The following is a 23,217-nucleotide window of genomic DNA, read 5'->3' on the forward strand; positions in this document are numbered from 1 at the left end:
AGGTTCCCACAGTAACACACACAAAAGCAAAATTCTAGAACAGCATAGAGGATAGGAAAAAACCCAGGGGTGGGGGGGAGAGAGAGAGAGAGAGAGAGAGAGAGAGAGAGAGAGAGAGAGAGAGAGAGAGAGAGAGAGATTGCATTTCTGTACATTATAAAAGGGGGAAAAAGAAAAAGAAAGGAAAAGGAAATACAAACAAAAACAAAAAGAAAAGAAAAAAATGACATAAACTTCCCCACCCTCTTCCCTTGCCGGCTAAACAAGAAATGGAATCACAATATTACCACGTTTCAAATGGGAGGCTAAAAAACAAACAAAAACATAGACGGGGTTAAAAAAATGTCAAGCTTTTCTTTCTTTTTTTTTTTTTTTCATTTGTTTTGGTCTCTTTTCCTTTTAAGGTAGCCGCCAAGAATACCACCCCCAGTCCTTTTGCCCAGAGACATCCTTTTTGTTAGTGGCAAAGCGTATGATACCTTGGTCCCCCGTCCCACCTCTTTGGACACGTTTAACTCCTCCTTTCAGGCGAAGAAGGGATGTGAGTGCAGGTTACAGAACCAGAGGTGGCCAAGGTCCCCAATTTCCCAGGGCTCAAGGGTTAGGAACAGGATTTGGAGCTTTGTGAAGAGTAACCAAGCACCGGCTCCTGGGGACACTCCCAGGGCTATGCAAAACTGTGTCATATTTTGGGAGGGAGACAAGATGTGGGTGCCACTGAGGCTCCCTCCCAGGGGGCCGGAGGGCAGGCACCAGGAGTCTGCCTAGTTGCTGTGGTCATTTTGCATGCACCTGCCCAGGACCCTTGTTGGGGGTGGGGTAGTTGCTCAGACCTCCAGGGATAGGGAAAGGACCAGAAATCAGAAGGAATCTACTTTCAGGCCTGGTTCTGGAGCACATTTCTTGGGAGGCCCCAGAAGGTGGTGCTCAAGAGGTGTTCAGGGTGTTGTACCCTTAGGTGTGTGTGTGTGGGGGGAGTGGCTACTCTCTCTTCTAGGTTTGCCCATCAGCTTCAGGGTCTGTGGTGCTGACTCATGCCATGGCTCCCCTCTGCTGCCCCTGTGTGCCTTCTCCCACTCCTGGATCAGGGGACCTCAGCGTGAGCCTCCCCATGTGGCCCAACCATCATCTCTAAAGCCAGCACAGCCCTTTCCAGGTGGGACAGTCTGGAGACAGGTCCTTCAGTAAACATCAACACCCAGACCAAGAACCTTTCCTCTGAGGCTGTGGGGGTGAGGGTATTTGAGAAAAAAAAGGGAGTGAAAGGAAACAGCCAAAAACCAAAATAAAACTGACCGACACGTACATGTTCACTGCTGAGGCCTGAGCCTGGGCAGGGCAGCTCTCCTGCCCCGGGTGCAGTCCCCGGGCGGGGGTGGAACCTGCAGGCCTCCCCATGCCACGTGCCTGGGGCACCTGACACTGGGGTCTTCTCTCTCTGAGGGGCTTTGGCCCTGTACTCCACACTCAACAGACAAAAGGGGCCGGGAGAAACCTCCCTGAAAGACTGGGGGGTTGCTTCCCCTGCCAGCTCCTGACATCACCACACCTGTCCTTAGGTCTGGAAGTGACCTGTCCCTCCTGGAGGCTGGAGGAGGGCCAGTTTCATGGGTGGTCTCACTGTGGACCCCCTGAGGTTGCAGCAGGCCTGGGTGGGAGGGCATGAAGGGTTATAGGCCCAGGAGCTGGGGTTGAGACCCCGTCCAAGTGTGGGCAGTGCCCCGGAAAGGAAAACACAGCTCTGTGACGGCTGGGAGGAGCGCTGGGGCAGCGGAGAGAGGAGGTCAGGGCTTGGTAGGGCGAGGGCGGCTCAGGGGCCACTTGACGCCCAAGAGACTTGAACTCCTACCAATGTCCTTTCCAGCTTCCAGGGTATCCCTGCAGGAGGCAGGACACCTTCGTTCCTCGCCAGCTCTGTACCCAACTGGGTGCCCGGGGTGGGGGTCAGCTTCTATCTTGCCTTCAGCTTGCCAAGCTCAAGGGTGGCCCCAGCCTGCAGGTCCCCCTCACCCTGCCACTAGGGCCAGGTGGGCGCCACAACAGAGCAGTCCGGGCTGTGACGCTGTTCGCGGGGCGCAGGGGAGGGAGGAAGCAGCCCGGCCCGGGGACACGCTCACGCCCCCTCCCCACCCGCTCGGCGACCTGCCCTGCACGGCGCAGCCCGCGGCGCGGGAACCCTCCGCAAAGCCAAGCGTACGTACATCCGGCGGGCTGTGTGCCGAGCCCGGGCGGCCCCGCTGCGCTGCGCTCCGCTGCCTGCCGCCGCCGTTCTGCTGGGGCGACCCCCATCCGCTGCCGCCCGACGGGGAGGGCGACCGGCTCCCGCTGGACCGCTGGCTGCCCGTCTTCCGCCCGTGGTCCCGGTGCTTGGGGCTCAGCCTGGGGGGCGGGGATGGGGGAGCCGGCGTGGGACGCTCCCTCCGCTGGAGGTCGCCTCCAGCCCTCGGCTGGGGCTGTCCCTACCCTTATGCCCTAGAGCTCGGCCGGGAGGAGCCAGCTCTACACCGTCTCGACTTCGGCCTGGGGCGCCTCGGGTGCTCTCTCCCTTCAGGCCCGGAGAGGACCAGAGCGTCCCTGGTAAACTTCTATCCCCGGAGCAGCTGACGTTCTGGCCAGCCGCCTGGCCCCTCAGCCCTGGGGATGCTTAATCGGCCACCCTCCACCCCTGCAGAAACCGAGAAGCACTCTTAGACCCCCCCCCCCACTCTCCCCACCCCATCCCCGCCCCCGGTGCCCAGCCTACCTGCTGGGCGATCCGGAGTCGCTGTAGTGAGAGGACCCCGAGGGGCTGTGGGAACTGCTGCTATGGCGGTGAGACCTACGGCCTGGGGACTCTGTGTGCGGCCTGGCGAGGGAGAAGAATCAGCCTTGGTCCTGGGGTTGCCTGGCCTGCCCACAGGAATCTGCTGAAGGCCTAAAGGAAGCCACTGTGGGCCCCTTCCCCATGGCCTCCTACTAAGCTAATCTGAAGGAGGCTGGCTCTAGGAGCAGGGCCCAGCTGGCCCTTATGTGCATTAGGAAGAGGTATGTTTTTCCCCAGACAGCCCCAGCACCCAAAGACCTGGCCACCCCTACCTGGTCTCTTGTGTGTATGTATTGGGGGAGGGGGGTCACAAATATTGGGCTAGGAAGGCTCATGCCTGGGAGGGAAGGGCCTTCAGCCCTGCCACCTGCTCATTGGGGGCTCCTGGCTTCTTCTCTGTTTCTTGTTTCTTTTTTCTTTTTTGGGGGGATACTAGAGATGGAACCCAGAGGCATCCTACCTCCAAGCTATACCCCTAGTCCTCTTTTATTTTTTATTTTGAAACGGGTCTCACTAAGTTGCAGAGGGATCTTGCAAAGTTGCTGAGGCTGGACTTGAAGCGCAATCCTCCCTGTCTCAGCCTCCCAAGTACTGGGATTACATGCGTGCCACCAAGCCCGGCTTTTCTGATTGTTTTCGTTTTTCCATGGGGTCAAGGTGGACACCATGAGCGTGCCATCTTTAAGGCCTGACTCTGTGATGCTGAAGGCCAGCTTTGCTGCCTGTGGGGAGGCAGCGGGGACCGGGGTGGGGGAGTGGAAAGGGTGCTCACCTTTTTCTCTCTTTGTTCTTCTCTTTTCTTTTGCTCTTGGGGCTTCGAGATCTGCAGGAAGCAGAGACCACACCTGAGTAGAGGAGGGGCGGACCTGGCCTTATGGACCTGAGATCTGTTCCTCTCTAAGGTTTGAGCCTGGTTGGCTGACAGGGACCAGCCCATCCTATCCCCACAGGGTGCAGCCAGGCTCCAAAAGGAAGGGGTGGGGTTTTGTAGATGTGGCAGCCTCAGGCCTCAGGTCTAGTGGTATAGAATAGGTGACTTGCCCCATAGGTGACAGATCTCCTCACCTCTGCAAGCTGACAGTGACAGGCTGCTCCTCCTGCCTGGTGTATCCTTTCCCTGCACATCTGGGGTCCTGATGTTCTGTCTTCCTGACAGCTCCTCCCCAAATACTTCACGGGCCAGCTACTGCGGTGAGTGGCTCCTGCCCCTTCCCTTCCCTCAGACTGTGACCCACTCCTGGGCCAGCTCACCAGGGCTTTAGGACAACGGTGCTTTCCTTTGGGCATGATCTCCCTGCTTTTGAGGGACTCTTCTGGACCCACATCCAGGGCGGCCCCAAAGCCACCTACCCCAGCCCATATGGCTTGCTGGGGTAGGCTTCTGTCTTTGATGGAAGGATGGAGAAGCTTCTGATTAGGCCTCCAAGGTCTCCCCACCACTCCTAGTTGCTGTAGGTGCCATCTTCCCTAAGGCCACCTTTCAGTCCATCCTTCCTGGTACCACCAGATCCCTTCAGTCCTTCTGACCCCCAAACAAAGCAATGCAAAGGAATGTTGAAATGCACTTCCCTAAGAGGACAAGGGTTTGGGCTCTGGAATCTGCACTGCCTGCTTGGGGCCTCAGTCGGCCTGAGAAACTGGCCTAGCCCTGGCTCACGTCTATCTAGATCCTCTCCAGGACTCATGGTTGCTGGCCAGGCATCGGTGCAAGCTGATGGTGACCACTGGGGGGCAGTAGGGGCTCATACTGACCCAGAAGCCCAAAGGGTGGAAGGAAGATGGGACATTGGAGGAACAGGATTAGGTGTTCATTTAGGTTAGTCCCCTGCCTGGGGAATTCCCACTGCAGGGAAGGGTCTGGGGCCTCTGTCCCTCCTCAGGGTCACTGGGAGGGGCCCTGGCTCTGAAGCTAACCATGGGGATGTGGCTGCCCATAACTTCCACCCCCCCCCCAAGTCACACTTTTAATTTTCTTGCATCTCTCTGTTCCCCCTTGGCAGCTCTGGCCTCTGCCTGGGCCTCTCCCCTTCTCCTCTCCCCTCCTCCAATCTGTCCTGAATAAGTCACTGTCCTGCTTGGAGCTCCATGCTGGCTCCCAGCTGCAGCCGCCCGTGGGTGGAGGCCAGCTCCGTGGTCTGGCAGTGAGAAACTCCTGCTCCTCAGAAACTCCACCTCCAGGCCTGGCCTGCCCAGCCTCTCTCTCACCCCCTGAGCCCCCCCACCCTCCCCGGCTCAGGCTCACGGAGCTCCTTCTGCCTGGGGTAGCCTTTCCCTGCACATATGGAGTCCCTATGTTCTGCGTCTCCAGACAGCTCCTCCCAGACACCTCCACTGGGCACTACAAATACCTGTGGCCCCAGATCAAGGTTGACTCTTAGGGCAAAGAAGGGTTGCAACCGCTTGGTCTGCATGCTCTCCCTTCCCCTCCAAAGGGGTTTCTGCAGTTGGAGGACAGAGCCAGGCCAGACTCAGGAGCCCCCTACCACGATTGCTTCCTGTGGGCTTTGGGCTTTGGCCACAAGCTCTGCAGGGCACCGCTTACCTGTGCCGTCTCTTCCTCCGGGACCCAGAATCAGACCTGTAGGGTGATAAAGGGGTTTTCTTGAGCCTTCCTGGGTGTCCTGGGTGACACTGATGGGCACAGCAGAGGCCTGGGCCCATGCGAGTGACAGGTGGCCACAGGGGAAAGTGCAGGAGGTGAGGTACCTGTCTCTGCGATGCTTCTTCACACTCTTCTTCTTCTTGCGCAGGGGGGAGGCGCTCCCACAGCTGTGGACACAGGGGTGGCTCTGTGAGCTGGGGGGCCAGCTGGGAAAGGCCGGAGCAGCCTGGGGCTTGGGGTATGGAGCCTGGGAGGGGATTCCAGGCCATGGAGCTCAACTGCCATTGTACAGTGACCGAGGCCCTAGGAGGGGGTTGGCGAGGTCTCTAAAGGTGGCAGGTGGCATTGCCAGTGCGGTGCCCTTTCAGGACCCTTGGCACTGGGAGCCAGGATGGTTTCCAACCCAAACGCTAGAGGTTCCAATGGGTCTGGTGTGCCTGCAATATCCAGAGTCCAGGCCTTGAGGTGGCAGGTCTCCTGTCTCTGCGGGGTGGCCGTGGAGTCTCTCCCACCCACAGCATACCACCGGGGCCCCAGCAGGCCGGTGGCCTTCACCACTGACCTGCACTCTGACTCTAGTCTCCTCTTTTTGCTGATGGAAGATGCCGGAGATAAAGAAGGACAGACAGATGGACAGTTAGTTGGGGCCCTGGGGTGTCTCTCAGGCCAAGGGGGCACAGGCATAGATGTGGGGGAGTGGCAGGTGGGGCCCAGCCGAGCTCCCCTCCTGGGGCCCAGGAGCCTTGGGGGAGGGCCCAGGGGTGGTGACAGGGGCTGCTCAGTGTCTCCAGTTCTGGGGGACTCCATGAGGGGAGGGGTCTCTGTGAGGGGAAGACATCCCCTTGGAGGAGGGACTCAAGAAGCCAGAAGGGCTGAGACAGGGGTGGGGGGCTCACAAATGCAGCCATGGTGTCCCCTGCAGGCCAAAGACAGGGGTCCAGGGTGGGGGGCCTGGCACCCTCTCGCCCTCTGCCCCCTGGAGACTCCTCGCACCCTGTGCCTCTCTCACCGGCTTCTCCGATGACTGCCTTTCTTTTTCTTCTTCTTCTTGGGAGGGGGCGATGCCGAGCTGCTGGACCAGTGCTTGGTCCTGGTGAGAAAGGGTGCATGCGTGAGGGAGGCGTCCCGCGCTGCCCTCCCCCCGCCGCTGCGGCCGCTCACCTGTACCCCCGGTGCCCGCGGTAGCAGGCGGCTGGGCAGTCGCAGTCCACCGGCCCATCATCCTCGTCGAAGGGCGGGTACTCCAGGCCCGGCTCTGAGCCCTCGATTAGTCTCGGGGTCTCTGCCAGGCTGCAAACCAGAAGGGCACTGACCACCCGCCTCTGCGGACCGCCTTCCCACTGCCCCTTCCTGAGTACTGTGCCCTGACCTGGCTCCGAGGCCCAGGAGGTGCCTACGGTGTGGCTCCAGGGAGGGGCTGTGAGCTACAAACTGGGGTGCCAAGATCTGAGGCCCCCATCCCACCCTGGAAGACCAGGCAGCGATCTGGGTATCCCAACCAGCTCTCCTTTAATATCCCCAGCCTCCTGGGGCAATTTTTGTTTTTGAGTGTGTGTATGTGTGTGTGGGGGGGTGTTTGGTACTGAGGATGGAACCCAGGGGCATTCTACCTCCGAGCTACACTCCCAGCCCTATTTTTTAGTCTTTTATTTTTCAAAACAGGGTCTCACTGAGTTGCGAAGGGCCTATAGCTAAGTAGCTGAAGCTGTCTGCAAACCGTGATTGTTCTGGGCAACGTTTTGCAAAAGAGAAAGATTGGGAGGCTGAGACAGGAGGATCACACGGGTTCGAAGCCAGCCTCAGCTACTTAGTGAGGCTCTCAGCAACTTAGTGAGACCCTGTTTCCAAATAAAATATAAAAATAGGTCTGGGAGTATAGCCCAGAAGTAGAAAGCCTCTGGGTTCCACCCCCAGTACCACCAAAAAAACCCCAAAAAAACAGAGAGAGAGAGAGAGTGGGGGGGGGGAAGAGCCCTCACCCTGTCTAGCCCTCATCCCTTCTGAGTTCTCTCCCTCTCGGGGAGCCCCGTCCTCCTTACTGAGCCCCATCCTCACTGAGACCCCTCCTGATGCACCGTGTTCCACTCACTGAGCCCCTCCTCCTTCCCGAGGCCCCCCTTCCTCGATGATCTGTGTCCCTCAGCCTCATCATCCTGCTGCGGAGCCCCCCCTGACCCCCTCTCCCTCACTGAGCCCCACTCTCTCAAAGAGCTTCTGCTCCCCCCTTGCTAGCATCTGTCTTTCCTAGTCTCTGAGCCCCGTCCCCACTGGCTGAGTGCCTCTCTTCCCCCTCCCTGTTCTTTCCTCCAGCCCTGGCCTCAGCCTCTGAAATATTCATAGCCTCTCCTCGCCTCCCCGCTGCAGCCTCCAGAGGCCTGGCTGCTCATCTCCCGCTGCCTGCGGGGCTGTCCTCATCCATCACGGCCTGGCGGTGGCGGTGGCGGGTGCAGGCCTCAGCACTCCACCGCCTCCCATGCTCCCCATCCATCTTCCAGAACTCCCCCTCCCTGCTCTGCTGCAGCCCCAGCCATGCTCGGCCACAGATGTTTGTCCCTGCCTGCCCTTCCCAGGGTGCTGCTTGCCGTGTTGTTGCTGTTTTGCTTTCTAGAGGCAGCTGGGCTGAAGGCAAGAGCATGATGGGCTTTGAAGCCCCAGAAAAGCCCTCATCATCGCGCTGTCCCTGAGACACTGTGCGACCCAGGGCCTGCCATGCCCCCCTCCTGTTTTCTTTTTATCTTTTATTTTTCAGACCTCTGATGGAACCCAGGGCCTTGTGCATGCCAGGCAAGCGCTCTGTCACTGAGCCACGCCCTCCGCTCTGTCACGCCCCTCCCGGAGCTTCTCCAGGACGAGTGATCATTGTTACTGGGCATTTAAGAAGATGGGCGCACGCTTGTAATCCCAGCATTCGGGAGGCTGAGACAGGAGGATCACGGTTCGAGGGCAGCCTCAGCTACCAAGGGAGACCCTCTGCAGCTCAGTGAGAGCCTGTTTCAAAAATAAAAAGACAAAAATAGGGCTGGGGGTGTAGCTCAGAGGTACACTGCCTCTGGGTTCCACCTAGTACCCCACCCCCCCAAAAAAAAGAACAAAAGAAAAAAAAGAAAATGAGTGCTAAGTAGCTGCTCCTTCTCCTTCTCCTTCTCCTTCTCCTTCTCCTTCTCCTTCTTCTATTGAACAACCTAGAGGCCCGGCTCCAGGGTATGGGCTCCAGCAGAGCAAACCCCCATCTTCTATTTGTCATTTGTGCTGGCTTACAGCGCCCCTCCCAGAGAGAAGCTCAGCCCAGGTTTCAGCAGAACTGCGGGCCTTGCCCCTGGGTGCCACCGGCCTGGCTCACCCTTTCCTGCACAAAGTGAGGGAGGCCAGGGCTTGGATGGCAGAGTGTTAAGGACATGAGCTTTGGATTCACACAGACAGGTCTGAATCCAGGCATGACCATGCTGGCCGAGCCAGGAGGTCCTTATCTCTACAAGGAGGAAAAGGAGGTCCCAGCTTTGTTCAGAAGATTAAGTAAGAATCTCCCGTGAGGCTCTGGCCCAGGACTGTTAGCCCACACCTGGTAGTCATTATTAAGCAGGGGCCTCTGTTAGCATCTATATGCCAACACTTCTTCCAGGAAGAAAAGCAGCTGCCATGCATAAAAAAGAGTCAGCGTGCCAGGCATGGTGGCATGTGCCTGTAATCCCAACACTTGGGAGGCTGAGACTGGAGGATCGCAGGTTTGAGGCCAGCCGCAGCAACTTAGCAAGACTCTTAGCAACTTAGTGAGATCCTGTTTCAAATAAAAACAAAACAAATCAAAAAAGGGCTGGGGATGTAGCTTGGAGGTAATATATGTCCCTGGATTCAGTCCCCAGTATTACCAGAGAGAGAGAGAGAGAGAGAGAGAGAGAGAGAGAGAGAGAGAGAGAGAGAGAGACACTACAGCCGCAGGGTGAAATGAGTATTAAAGGGCAAATCTCCAGCCGGGCCCACTACCTGACAATTTGAAAACTGATTTTTGTATTAAGAAGGAAAGAAAAATGAATGTGATCCAGATATGACAGGGTTAGCCAGCCTCGAGGCCAAGCTCCTGGATGTCATCCGTTCCCCAACACCACGCTGTGCTGACAGCCTTGGAGTCACACAGGCAGTAGAGAGGTTTTTCTGGGGTGACGGAGGAGAGACTCATGTCATCCTCCTGCCCACGTGGAGCCCAACACCCCCACACCCCTTCATTCAAAACTCTGCTCTTCCCATCTTCCCATGCTTCTCTTCCTGCAGCCAGTGGCTTCCTACCTCCTGTCCCCGTCTCTGTCCCTGAATCTCCTCCTCCTGCCTGTCCAGCCCCCATGCTCCCAGGGCCCGTCACCCCTACACAGCTCTTTAGCCTGACACATAAAATACAGCCTAGCCAAATGTAAGGGCACCTCAAAGGGTGTGTGGGCGGCCGGTGGGAGGAGGGAGCTTCGGCTGATCCTGACACAAAAGTCATGGCACAAAAGAAAATAGCTCCCTTTGGGGAGCACTTCCGCAGGACGCTTTAACTTCCCAGCTGGATTATAAGCACTGGGTGCAGGCTGCTGGAACTCCTCCCTCCTGGACCCTTCCTCCCCGCTCCTCCTTCCCCTCTCTGAGCAGAGCTCCTGGTCCTGCGGGTTGCACCCCCGGGGGCACCTTTCTTTTCTTTCCCTGTCCCAGGGGCAGAACTCCTCTCCTCTCGCTGTCTCCCCATCCACCCTCCTAGAGAGGGCCCCTCGTTCTCCTGTCCCTGCCGGGTGGATCCTTTGGGATCTTGTCTGCTGGGAGCATTGGAAGCTAGGCACGGGGTACCGGGAGCTGGCTCGGGGAGGCGGGGGCTCTCAAAGCCTTTTGTGTCTTCTTTGTCCATCATTTTGTTTTTTGTTTTTGTGGTGCTAGAGATTGAACCCAGAGCCTCATGCATGCTAGGCAAGTGTTCTACCATTGAGCTACGTTCCCAGGTCTCAGGATCTTCTGATAAGACTTGTCCTGGGAATTCCAGGAGTGCGCTCTCTCGCTCGTGTGTGTTTGCTGGTGTCTCTCTCTCTCTCTGTCTCTCTGTCTCTCTGTCTCTGTCTCTCTCTCTCTCTCTCTCTCTCTCTCTCTCTCTCCCCCCTCCCTCCCTCCCTCTCTTGCGCTAGGGATTGAACTCAGGGCTTTAGTCATGCTAAGCACTCGCTCTACCCCTGAGCTGCCCCCTCCCAGTCTCCTTTTCAGTGCTTTGAGCTCCTGGCACCGTTACATGTTCTGGGCAAGGCAGGCGGGGCGGGGTGGGGCAGCCTCCCAGGGCTAGAGCCCTGGGTTCTTCCGTCTTGTTTCTCCTGGATGACAGTACCACTAAGAATTATGTTCTCTAAGCTGGGTATGGTGGCGCGCACCTGTAATTTGGGAGGCTGAGACAGGAGGATCGCATGTTTGAGATCAGCCTCAGCAACTTAGGGAGACTCTCATCAACCTAGTAAGACCCTGTTTTAGAATAAAAATAAATAGGTTTGGGGTTGTAGCCTAGAGGTAGAATGCCTCTGGGTTCAATCCCTAGTATCACAAAAGGAAAGAAAGGGAGGGAGAAAGAAAGAAGGAAAGAAAGAAAGAAAGAAAGAAAAAAAGAAAGAAAGAAAGAAAGAGAAATTTAGTTTTCTAAGGTTTCAGTGGCCCCTGCAGTTCACTATTCACATTCAAGTCACTTCCTGATTTAGAGAAACTTCCCCACCCATTTTACAGATGAGAAAACGGAGGCCCTGGATGGAAAGGGACAGCCCCTGGAGTGAAACCTTTAAGGTAAGCTCTAAATTCAGCTATGCATCTGGCTTTGAAATTTATGTGCAAATAGGACAGTCCTTGAATTTGCTGGCTGACATTCCCTGCTGTAGATCTTAGGCAAAGTGACTTTATAGGGATTGTTTTGGGTGTATGCTCTTGACTTTTAGATTTGTTTATAACATCTTATGCTCTTTTTGTTGTTTGTTTTGGTACTGGGGATTGAACCCAGGGGCATTCTACCTTCGAGCTACACCCCAGCTCTTTTTATTTTATTTTTTATTTTATTTATTTATTTATCTTTTTGGTGGTACTGGGATTCCTGGAAGCCCTTCTACCTCCGGGCTACACTCCCAGACCTATTTTTACATTTTTATTTGGAAACAGGGTCTCCTAAGCCAGCTCTTGTCTCTGCCTCCCAAGCGCGGGGATTACAAGCGTGCGCCACCACGCCTGGCTTTATTTTTTATTTTGAAACAGGGTCTCGCCAAGTTGCCGAGGCTAGCTGGCCTCAAGCCTGTGATCCTCCTGTCTCAACCTCCCATGTACTGGCACATGCCACCACCACTCCCCGCTCATTTTATGTTTTAAATTTGTGTTTGTTACCTAGTGGGCTCCCCATCAAGTCTGTGGTGTGGGCAGAGAAGGTATCACCCCACTGTGAAACAAACTGAGCCCCGCAGAGCTGACCAGAGTAGGTGCAGACAATCTGCTGCAGAGTACGTGAGGTGGGACACAGGGCTCCTCAAGGATCCATGTTGGACCTGTCACCTAGACGGGCTCCGACCCTGGTAAAGACTGCTGGTCACACGCTCTTCCTCAGGCCATAGTTTTGCTAATTAACTGCTTCTGCTTCCTGTTAGCCGGGGCATAATGGCCAATGAGCAGATGAGCAGGTTCAGATAGAGAGGGATTCTAGGCAAGGGTCTGTCCTCCCTGCTCGTCCACTCAGCCAGCGAGCCAGGACCGGCACAGGCCTCGGGTGGGGGGAGAAGAGGGACGAATCAGGCCTGAAGTGTCTTCTCCAGCACCGCACAGTCCAGGGCAAACGTGTGATGCGGTACCAATTATGATAATCACTAACCCAGGGGCCAGGCAGTACTCTGAACACTTTATATGCATTTATCTCAGTTGATCATTGAGGACTCAGAACAAGCCTATGACACGGGACCATCATTAGTATCCTTATAGATAAAATAAGAAGGCACAGAGCGGTCACATTATGCATAAAATTAAGTACATTGGGGGGGTTGATGCTTCCTCAATTCTGTTGAAAGTACCTTATGAATATTGGTTTTTTATAAACTTTCTATTTTGTGGTACTAGGGATTGAACCCAGAGGCATTACTGTGTTGTCTTATTTTATTTTTATTTTGAAACAGGGTCTCACTAAGTTGCGGAGGGCCTCGCTGAGCTGCTGAGGCTGGCTACAAACCTGAGATCCTCCTGTCTCAGCCTCCCAAGTACTGGGATTACCAGTGTGCACCACCATGCTGGGCCATAGACCCTCTTTTCCAGTCATTTTGTTATATAACTTTGAAAATAATTTTCTCTGAAGATTGTTTATTGGACTGGGAAAAACACAAGAACTGATGGCAGCCATGAGTCGTAGAGAAGGCGCTGTATGTGCTGCTAAGAGGCAAAGACTCAACTTTTTTGTGTGTGGTGCTGGGGATTGAACCCAGGGGCATTCTACACGCCCAGCCCTATTTTTATTCCTTATTTTGAAACAGGGTTTATTTTATTTATTTATTTTTTGCAGGTCTGGGGATGGAACCCAGGGGCATTTGACCTCTGAGCTACATCTCCTGCCCTATTTTTAATTCTTTATTTTGAAACCGGGTCTCACTGAGTTGCAGAGGGCCTCACTAAGTAGCTGAGGCTGTCCGTGAAGCGCGATCCTCCTGTCTCAGCCTCCCGAATGCTGGGATTACAAGTGTGTGCCACCATGCCCGGCTTGAAACAGGGTTTAAGTTGCAGAGAGCCTCACAAGGTAGCTGAGGCTGTCTGTGAACCGAGATCCTCCTGACCCAGTGCCCCAAGTACTGGGATTACAAGCGTGTGCCACCACGCACGGCTAAGATTCTATTTTTCCCAGGGGGAACAGCAAGGTAGTATAGTAGAGGCAGCATGGAGGGAGGTGTGGATTTGGACCTGTGTGGAAAGTCAAGGTGTTTTGGGCTGAGGGCCTGGGGTGAGCCAGGGATGGAGGTGGAAATGGGCAAGATGCAGGGGAACAGCAAGGAATTCAGCTGGCCGTTGGAAGATGCTGAGAGTGGGAGTCCAGGCTAGGTCCTGAGGCTGGGGAGCCTTAAACACCACACAAAGGAATCCAACCTTGATCTCATGGGTGCTGAGGAAGCAGAGAGGGTTTCTGCGGTTAAAGGGGTCTCTTCACATCCAAGAAATCTCCAAAGTCCAGAGCTTGTCTGTTCCCAATGTCCCTGGACATCACTCCTCCCCTTCACCTCTCCCCGCCAAGATTAGAGCCTCAGCTGTCCCAGTGTCCCTGAAATTCCACCCAACTGATCCATCTCCTAAATGGGAAAGTCTCCCAAACACCGGCTGATCACAGTCCTCTGGCCCCACCATCTACTGGCTCGTGCCTGGACACTACAGAGCCATGGTGTTCTGGTGTCTAGTAAGGAGGATGGCCAGGAGGAACGACTGTCCCGAGAGGCTGTCACTCACATCCATCACTTAACCTAAGGAAGAAGGACGATCCCCAGGACAGAAAGCTCCAGGAGTCTCCCTGCCCCTGCTGTGAAGCCTGCAAAAGCTCTGCAGAGCCCCCAGCCCCCAGTGTGGGGACCCTTCATCTGGACCTGGTTTTGTCATTTAAGCCCGGGAGGGCAGCCGGCCATGGTGCAGTGTGCCTGCAATCCCAGTGTTTGGGGAGCTGAAACGGGAGGATCACAAATTGGAGGCCAGCCTCAGCAATTCAGAGAGACCCTCAACAAAACTTAGTGAGGCCTTGTTTTAAAATAAAAAGGGCTGGGGTATAGCTTGGAGGTAGAATGCCGCTGGGTTCAATCCCCAGTACCAAAGCAAATGAATCTAGGAGGGCCTTGGATTTCTCTGTCCCCAAATACTAGTCTACGATGGGTGTGGGAGAAGGGGAGTCAGGGCAAGAGTCAGAGAGCCAGAGATTGGAGCACACTGACTGCTGGGAACCCACAGTTGGTGGAGAGGATGGAGACAGCGGGCAATGGGAATAAATCGGGGTCACTTGAGCACTCGCCATTGCTGGGTGATCGTGAGGATGGTGGTGGTGGTGACCTAGTGGTGATGTATTTGCTGTGTGCCAGCCATTAGTCCTCACGCTCACTGAATTTCTTCATCAACCCTATGAGGAGGGACTAACTGTATTTTTATTTATTTACTTTTTGGGTTCAGAGGATTCCATCAAGGGAGTTATACATCTAAGACACACCCCTAGCCTTATTTTATTTTGAAACAGAGTCTCACTAAGTTGCTGAGGCTGGCCTTGAGCCTGTAAACCTCCTGTCTCATCATTCCAGGTACTGGGATTACAGGTGTGTGCCACTGCATCTGGCTTTAACATCTGCATTTAATAGATAGAGAAATGGGGGTCCAGAAAGTTAGGGACCTGCCCAAGTCACACAGCTGGGTGCAGTGGAGCTGGAATCTCCAGGGTTAACCATGAACTTAGAGGTTGGAACAGATGGCGTGTGTCTCCAGAGCCAACGCGCTCTTTCCACAACCCCACAGCTAAAAAATGAGCCAAGGAGTGAAGACCTAGTTAGATGTCAAGTCCATAGGGAGGCACACGACCAAACTCTGGCCGAGCCTCCCTCACCCCTGCCCCTCACCTCTGTCTCAGGCTAGGGCTGCCTTGGGTTCAGCACCACGGACAGCACCCAGCATCAAGAGATCCAAGGGGCTGGAAAGGAACTTCTGCTTGCTACAGTCATTGGTCAGAGTACTTTTATTTTTTTGGGGGGAGGGGGATTGAATCAGTACTATTCTACCTCTGAGATACAACCTCAGCCCTTTTTATTTGAAACAGGGTCTCACTAAATTGCCGAGGCCAGCCTCAAATCGGGGAACCTCCTGTCTTCAGCTTCCCAAGAACGGAAATTACAGCCAGGCATCACTGTGCCCAGCTCAGCAGTACTATTTTTATAACCATTTCAAGCTGCCTGAACTAGAAGAAGTCTTATGTCTCAATCTTCTCACCACATAAACGAGGAACGAGACTTTGGGCAAAACTGGGTAAGCCACACTGTTCTAGAAACCAGGGATACAAGTAAACAGAATGATAAAATATCCTGTCCTTATGGAACTGTTACTTTAGTGAAAAAACAACCTCTGGGAAGTGTTCCAGAGAAGGGGACACCGCAGAGGCCATCGGTAGGGCAGGAAGAAACTCAGAACTGCATGTGTGTGTGTGTGTGTGTGTGTGTGTGTGTGTGTGTGTGTGGTACTAGGGATGGAGCTCAAGGGCATTCTACCTCTGAGCTATACCCCAATCCTATTTTTTTGAGGTACTAGGGATGGAACCAAGGGGCATTCTACCTCCATGCTACACCCCAAGCCCCATTTTTTTACTCTTTACTTTGAAACAGAGTCTCACTGGGTTGCAAAGGGCCTCACTAAGTAGTAGCTGAGGCTGTCCATGAACTGTGATCTTCCTGTTTCAGCCTCTCAAATGCTGGGATTACAAGTGTGCACCGTCAAGCCCGGCCCCAGCCCTATTTTTTATTCTTTATTTTGAAACAGGGTCTCACTACACTAGGTAGCTGAGGCTGGCCATAGACCTGTGATCCTCCTGTCTCAGCCTCCCAAGTACTGGGATTTCAAGCATGCACCACTACACCCAGTAGAGAACTGCACCTTGGAACTCTGTGTGTGTATGTGTGAGTGTGTGTGTGTGTGTGTGTGTGTGTGTGTGTGTGTGTAGTGGGCTTCCAGAAGGGGAAGCACAATGGTGGCACATGATGGAGAAGCCGTAGCCCATGGTCAGTAGAACCAAAGTGGCAGTGGCCTCAGCAGGTCTCAGAGTGATGGAGGCAGATGCTCTATCTTAAAGAAGTAGAGTCAACGAGCCTCACACACTCTTTACAGAAATTGGGTTGAGAAAGGAAAGAAAAATGTGGGATGGCGGCTGGCAAAGAAATCAGGGTGGAGGGAGGGATGTCTTCTCTAGGGTAGGAAGTAGGCTAAGAGCGCAGAGCCTGGGAGAGGAGCTGCCAGCTGTGCGGTTGTCACTGAGGAGGGCCCAAGAGAGAGGCCAAGAGCCTCTTGTCCTCACTCTCACTGGGTAGAAGAGGAAAGGAGGGATGACTTTCTGGAGATGCCCTGGGGATGCTCGAGGGACACAGGTCAGAAAGCCAGGACCTCTTCAGTTTGTGGTGGCAGCAGCAGAGAGTCAGGGTGTCAGGAGGGTGGAGGTTGGAGAATGGAGGAGGGCTGGCTCTGCCCCGTGGGAACCGACCAGGGCCACACAGAGGGCAAACGGTGCAGAAGCTGCTGAGTGGTGCTGTAAATTCTGGGAATCTGAAGGAGACAGTGGTGGCCAACCCTGGACCCTCCCCTCGGGTCCAGAGAGAAGGAAAGACCAGGCATGCAGAGCCTGGCTCCCCAAGATCGCCATGAGCCTCCCTGCCACGCCCAAGGCTGCCTCTGACTGCTTTCACTATGACCCTGGCCAGAGAGATGAGGTATAAGTTGGGGCAACTTGGGGAATACTCTGTCCCAGCCCTTCAGAGGGACTGCAGAGAGGGCTTCCCCACTCCTTGTCAAGCTTATCTACTACATTTCTAGCCAGACAGGCCTGAGATGTGGGTACCGGCGAGGACTGTCAAGGGGAAGGCCCATCCAGGCGAAGCTGACAGCGCCCCTTGAGCACAACCCACCTGGCTGCCCTCCAGTCATGGCTGGACCTCAGCAGGCACAGCCCCTGCCCACCCGCCCGCCCTTCTAATGCAGCCTTCTCTGTTTTTTGCATGGTTTTGAGTGGTGTACAGTTTTCCTCTGATCCAAGTCAAAATCTCTCTATAACTTCCCCATTTAGCCAAAGCCTCCCCTGAACCCCACAGCTCGCCACTGCTCCTCCTCGCCTGTGAGAGGCTGCAGAGACAGGACCCCTGCCAAGCCTGCACCCTCTTTATCTGCCAAGCCTTAGACCCTGAAAGTGAAGGCATGGGTGTGTGGGCTTCTATCTTCCAGGGCACACGCTTGCTCTGGAGCCCATTGTACAGGCAGAAATAATTGGGGCATAGAGGGACTGGCCTGGAGTCACTGCCAGCCAGGGGCAATGCTGGGGTCAGAGCATTTCAGAAGTTTGCTGATTTTCTGCCTAGGATTCCCTGAGCTGAAGCCCGAGCTGACTCTTCCACCCCTCCCACTGATGAACCCTAGAGGAGGTGGGCTGTGGGAGGCCCTCAGTGATGCCCAAGTACTCTGGACCAGGCCAGAGCTTCCAGTGGGGAGAGTCCATGACCTCCTCTCTTTGGTTCACCCCAGGGAGCACCAACCTGCCCCCAACTCCCTTGCCCTTACTCAGGTGAGCACTTACATGTGGGCCCCAGGCCGGTCCTCCCTGGTGAGCACTCCCTCCTTCTCCATCAGCATCTGCCGGAACGTCCCAACCTTCTGCCGGATCTCCTCCTCTGAGTACCTGCAAGGACACAGGGAGCTTGAGTTTTCCACACTGAGGATGTTCAAGGCCTGTCCATTTTGCACCAGACCGATTAACTGACAGACCGACCAACCGACCGACCAACCGACCGACCAAACAAACAAACAAACAAACAGGCAACCAATAACCAGTCAAGCAAACAAAAGGAAGTGTTAATCCAGGCATGGTCTGTAGTCTCAGCTACTTGGCAGGCTGAGGCAGGAGGATCACTTGAGTCTAGGAGTTTGAAGTCAGCCTGAAACCGGGTGTGGTGATACACGCTTGTAATCCCAGTACTTGGGAGGCTGAGACAGGAGGATCGGGTTCACGGCCAGCCTCAGCTACTTAGGCCCTCTGTAACTTAGTGAGAACCTGCTTCAAATAAAAAGAATAAAAAATCAGGCTGGGGGTGTAGCTCCAAGGTAGAACACCCCTGGGTTCAATCCCCAGCACCACAAAAAAAAAGAAGAAGAAAAAGAAGAAGAAGAAGAAGAAGAAGAAGAAGAAGAAGAAGAAGGAGGAGGAGGAGGAGGAGGAGGAGGAGGAGGAGGAGGAGGAGGAGGAGGAGGAGGAGGAGGAGGAGGAGCTGAGCATGGTGGCACATGCTTGTAATCCCAGTACTTGGGAGGCTGAGACCAGAGGATCGCAGGTTTGTGGCCAGCTTCAGCTACTTAGTGAGGCCCTCTGAAACTTAGTGAAACCCTGTTTCAATATAAGAAATAGCCGGGCATGGTGGCGCATGTTTGTAGTCCCAGCATTTGGGAGGCGGAGATCAGAGGATCGTGGTTCGTGGACAGCCTTAGGTACTTAGAGAGGACCCTGTTTCAAAAATGAAAAAGACTAAAAAAATAGGGCTGGGGATACAATGCATTGAAGGTACAATGCCTCTGGGTTCCATCCTCAGTACAAAAAAAAAAAAAAAAAACACAAAAACAAAACCAGAAGAATAAAAATGAGGGCTAGGGCTGGGTGTGGTGACACATACTTGTAATCCCAGCGTTTGGGAGGCTGAGACAGGAGGATTGCAGTTTGAAGACAGCCTCAGTTACTTAGTGAGGCCCTTAGCAACTCAGTGAGACCCTGTTTCAAAAATATAAAGAATAAGCGGGCATGGTGGCGCAGGCTTGTAATCCCAGCGTTTGGGAGGCTGAGACAGGAGGATTGTTGTTCCAGGACGGCCTCAGCTACTTAGTGAGGCCCTCTGCAACTTAGACCTTGTTTCAAAATAAAAGAATAAAACAACAGGGGTAGGGCTGTAGCTCAGAGGTAGAATGTCCCTGGGTTCCATCCCCAGTACCACAAAAAAAGAAAGAAAAGAAAAGAGAGAAAAAGAAAAGAAAAAGAAAGAAAGAAAGGAAGAAAGAAAGAAGGATGAGCTTGGTGTGGTAGTACTCAGTTGTAACTCCAGTACTTGAGAGGCCAAGACAGGAGGATTGCAGGTTTGAGGACAGCTGCAGCAACTAGTGAGACTCTTATTAATCTAGTGAGACCCTGTTTCCAAATTAAAAAAATAAAATAAAATAAGGCTAGGTGTGTAGCTCAGAGGTAGAATACCCCTGGGTTCAATTCACAGTACTTAAAAAAAAAAGCAAGACAGAAGGAGGAGAAAGAGAAAGGGGAGGAGGAGGGGTAAGGGGGAGAAAAATGAGGAAGAGGAGGAGAAGAAAGTTTTGTTTCCAGAGGTGGGGAGAAGCTGGGCTGGGCACAGTCGTGTGCTTCTGTAATTCCAGAGGCTCAGTAGGCTAAGGCAGAAGAATGGCAAGTTAGAGGCCAGCACGGGTAATTTAGAAAGACCTTATCTCAAAATTCATTTTAAAGGGCTTGGATATAGCTTATTGGTAGAGTGCCCCTGGGTTCAATCCTAAGTATCAAAGAATAAAACAAAACAAACAAAAGCAGCAACAATAACAAAAACCAAAACCAGAGATGACCCAGGTGTGTCTGAGTCCCTCCTTGCCAGACTCCACTCCTAGGAGGCCACGCTCCCACATTCAGGCTGCAGTTACTTTTGTGAGAGCCCTGGCTTTGACAGAGACACAGTACTTTCTGCTTTCCTGGTCTTATTGACATCTGATCCTCACAAGAGCCCTGGAAGGTCCTCAGAGCACCACATCTCTGCAAGACCAAGGTGAGCATTGCCTGGGTTCCAGTGGTATAACCATTGCTACCCTCTGCTGCTGGCTTGGGGAGGGGTGGAAGAAGTCCGGGTCTAGAATGGAAGCTTCTGACTTCTCTACTTTCTCCTCCCTCCAGGAGCCCAGTCTCAGGCTAGGGTCTAAAGTTCAAGAGTTATCTACTCTTCATCCCTGACACCATGCCCTCTCACTGTGAGAGCTACTTTCCTGGCCTCCCAGCCTTTTCTGTGTCTCCCTTTCTGGGCTGGGTCTTTGCTCAAGGGTCCTTGCACCTGCAGTCCTTTTCCCTGTGCCTGACACACAGCAGGTGACAGTGTCTGTTACTGAATGAATCTTTGTGTCATGATCTCCCTGGGCTCCAGGTCATTCATTGTCCTGGACAGAAGACATGGCACAAGAATAGAAACAGGGTGTGTGTGTCACAGCAGGGGTGTCCTATCTTATCTCTGCCATCTGCTCACCCCACGGCAGGCCCAGCCCTCCCATTCAGCCTATCCATGAAAATGGTATGTTGTTTTCTCTCAAGCATCTCATCTCTTCTCTCCCTCCTCTCTTTTCCTGCATCCCTTCAACAAACATTTGCAGGAGAACAATCTGGCAATTTTTTTTCAAAAGCCTTAAGAACAACAAACACATTCTCTGACTCATAAATTAACTTCCAGGTTTACCCCATGGAAACAATCATGGCAAAAGCACAAAGACTTGACTCATTGGATGTTGACAGCAGGATGGATACCTCTGATCAGGTTCAGTGCCAGCATTTGTGTTTCCATAGTAACCTGTACCTCCCAGATCCTGACAGGTGGTTCATGCTCTAGTAATTATCTGTTGACTGGTCTGTATCCTGCATGGGTCCAGAGTTCCCTGAGGGCAGGGGCCTTCTCTGTTTGGTTTGCTGTGCTGTCCCCAGCACCTGGAACCATGCTGCCATGTTGTGGCATCCAAAAATTTTTGATAAATGAGATGCTGGTAATGGAAAGAGGCACCGGAGAGTTTGAAGTTTAGATTTTCCTTTCAGAAAGGTGGCTCTGGTGCCTGTGTGGCTGGAGGACAGGGACTTAGAAGCGGGGAGGCTGGATCTGGGGTTCCAGTGGGAGATGTGAGTCAGAGTAGAAGAGTGGTCTTGAGAATGGAGGGGAAGAAATAGACAGAACCACCCAGGAGGGAGAATGGCTAGAACTTGGGGACCAATTTGCGATAGCACAAGGGATCGGATTAGGAGGGTCAGCTTCTTAGCCAGATAGTCCCTAACATTGCTGATTCTTAAGGCTTAGGCTCCTGTGAAGCCCATCATGGGGAGGGCTGGGTCCCGATCTGCTGGAGGTGGGGGGCCCATGCCACCCTGTGCTGAGGCCTCTAACTAGCTTCACCCAGCTCTGAGCCCGGGGCCATCACTGTCCACCTCAGCCCCTGTCTAGCCTCAGGCTCAGGCATTCCCTTGGAGGTGCCTTGGCCTGGCTGCTCATTGGGATGGCCAGTCTGGGCTGTTCTGGGGTCCAGGGCAACTGCTTCATGTCACCAGCACAGAGATAAACACAGCAAAGACCCTTCAACAACACCTACCCTCTCTCTCCTGGGAGGGAGAGAGTGGCCAACTAGGCCATCAGCATGGTGTCCTGGGCCAGCCAAGAGCAAGGATGCTTGGGAGGGGCTTCAGGCCAGGGCCCCAGCTCCCCGTACCTGGGTTCTATGGAGTATGTGGAGGATGGGAGGTGAAGCAAAGCCCAGGATTTTATTAAGACCTGGAACAGCCCGTGCTCAGGAGCCTAGGACTTATCCCAGATCCAGCAGGTCTCAGGCTAACTCACTCAACCCAGACACCTGCCTGTTGGGTGGGACTGTTGGAGTAAAGCAGCTCAGAGGCTTGGGGAGGGTTCCTCTGCCCCAGAACATCCTGCTGGGGTAGGCTGGGGGTCCAGAAATGGCATCTGGCTACTGGGTATGACCACCACCTCAGAGTGTCCCCTTCCTCCAGATCTCTGAGGGTCAATCCTCTCTGCCAAGGCCAGGAGGAACAAAAATAGTTAAGGGGCAGGCAGTAGAGTGAGGCAGTCCTGTTTCTGGATCCTGTAACTCTCACTTGCTGGCTCTGTAACCTCGGGTAAGGCCATATAGTTCTCTTAGCCTTACTTTCTACATTTGTGCAATGGGAGCATAGCCTGCCTATCAAGGTGGCCATGAGATTTGAGGGAGGTGTCCAATTTATTTATTATTTATTTATTTATTTATTTATTTGTTTATTTATTTTTATTTGCAGTACCGGATGGAACCCAGGGGCATTGTAACTCCAAGCTACACCCCCAACCCTATTTTATTTTATTTTATTTATTCTTTATTTTTGAAACGGTCTCACTGAGTTGCGAAGGGCCTCACTAAGTAGCTGAGGCTGTCCACGAATTATGATCCTCCAGTCTCCACCTCTTGAATGCTGGGATTACAAGCGTGTGCCACTATGCCTGGCTCAATTTATTTATTTGTTTGTTTGTTTGTGGTACTGGAATTGAACTCAAGGCCGTTTTATCTCCAAGCTACACTCCCAGCCTGATTTTTTATTCTTTTTAAAAAAATTCTGAAACAGGCTCTCACTGAGTTCCAGAGGGCCTCACTAAGTAGCTGAGGCTGTCCGCAAACCATGATCCTGCTGTCTCAGCCTCCCAAATGCTTGGATTACAAGCGTGCACCACCATGCCCGGCTCTATTTATTATTATTATTTATTTATTTATTTATTTATTTATTTATTTATTGTACTGGAGATTGAACCCAAGGCCGTTTTACCTCTGAGCTACATCCCCAGCCAGATTTTTTTATTCTTTATTTTTTTAAATTCTGAAACAGCTCTCGCTGAGTTGCAGAGGGCCTCACTAAGTAGCTGAGGCTGTCCACAAACCATGATCCTGCTTGTCTCAGCCTCCCAAATGCTGGGATTACAAGCGTGCGGCACCACGCCCGGCGAGGTGTCCCATTGAAAGCACTTCATACAGCTCCTGGCACACAGGAGGTGCCCGGCAAGTGACAGAACTGAGGCGCACTTGTCCCAGAGCAGTGGGGACAGAGGGTCCAGGTTTCTTGTCTTTTTATACCCAAGACCTCTACCAGGTCAGCGTGGTTTCAGGGCTTCAGGAGTCACCTGGGCCCCCTCTTCCTCTGGTCTTCCAGAAGGCAAAGGTTGAGATGGAGGGAGGAGGATGCTACCCAAACTAGCCACTCCCTGGGGAGGTGGCAGAGCCTGCCACCCTAAGGCAGCCTGGCTGGCATGGCCAAAGCCTCAGGCTC

The 23,217-nt window shown here is 53.6% G+C and overlaps 1 protein-coding gene across 2 annotated transcripts in view; it reads right to left on the bottom strand.

Annotated features, from left to right (window-relative positions):
- Positions 1-23,217, bottom strand: part of SRRM3 (serine/arginine repetitive matrix 3) — a gene marked incomplete at both ends in the record, with an annotated part of 41,299 nt that overhangs the window by 12,166 nt on the left and 5,916 nt on the right. For both annotated transcript variants that reach the window (XM_080704706.1, XM_080704705.1), the window contains 9 exons: positions 2,202-2,379; positions 2,744-2,845; positions 3,576-3,626; positions 5,346-5,381; positions 5,510-5,572; positions 5,968-5,997; positions 6,415-6,495; positions 6,567-6,695; positions 17,707-17,808. In XM_080704706.1, the coding sequence (XP_080560832.1) occupies positions 2,202-2,379; positions 2,744-2,845; positions 3,576-3,626; positions 5,346-5,381; positions 5,510-5,572; positions 5,968-5,997; positions 6,415-6,495; positions 6,567-6,695; positions 17,707-17,808 (772 nt within the window). The remainder of the gene's footprint in view (positions 1-2,201; positions 2,380-2,743; positions 2,846-3,575; positions 3,627-5,345; positions 5,382-5,509; positions 5,573-5,967; positions 5,998-6,414; positions 6,496-6,566; positions 6,696-17,706; positions 17,809-23,217) is intronic.

The sequence above is a fragment of the Muscardinus avellanarius genome (assembly GCF_963383645.1).
Source record: "Muscardinus avellanarius genome assembly, chromosome: 10".
In the NCBI taxonomy this organism is placed as follows: domain Eukaryota; kingdom Metazoa; phylum Chordata; class Mammalia; order Rodentia; family Gliridae; genus Muscardinus; species Muscardinus avellanarius.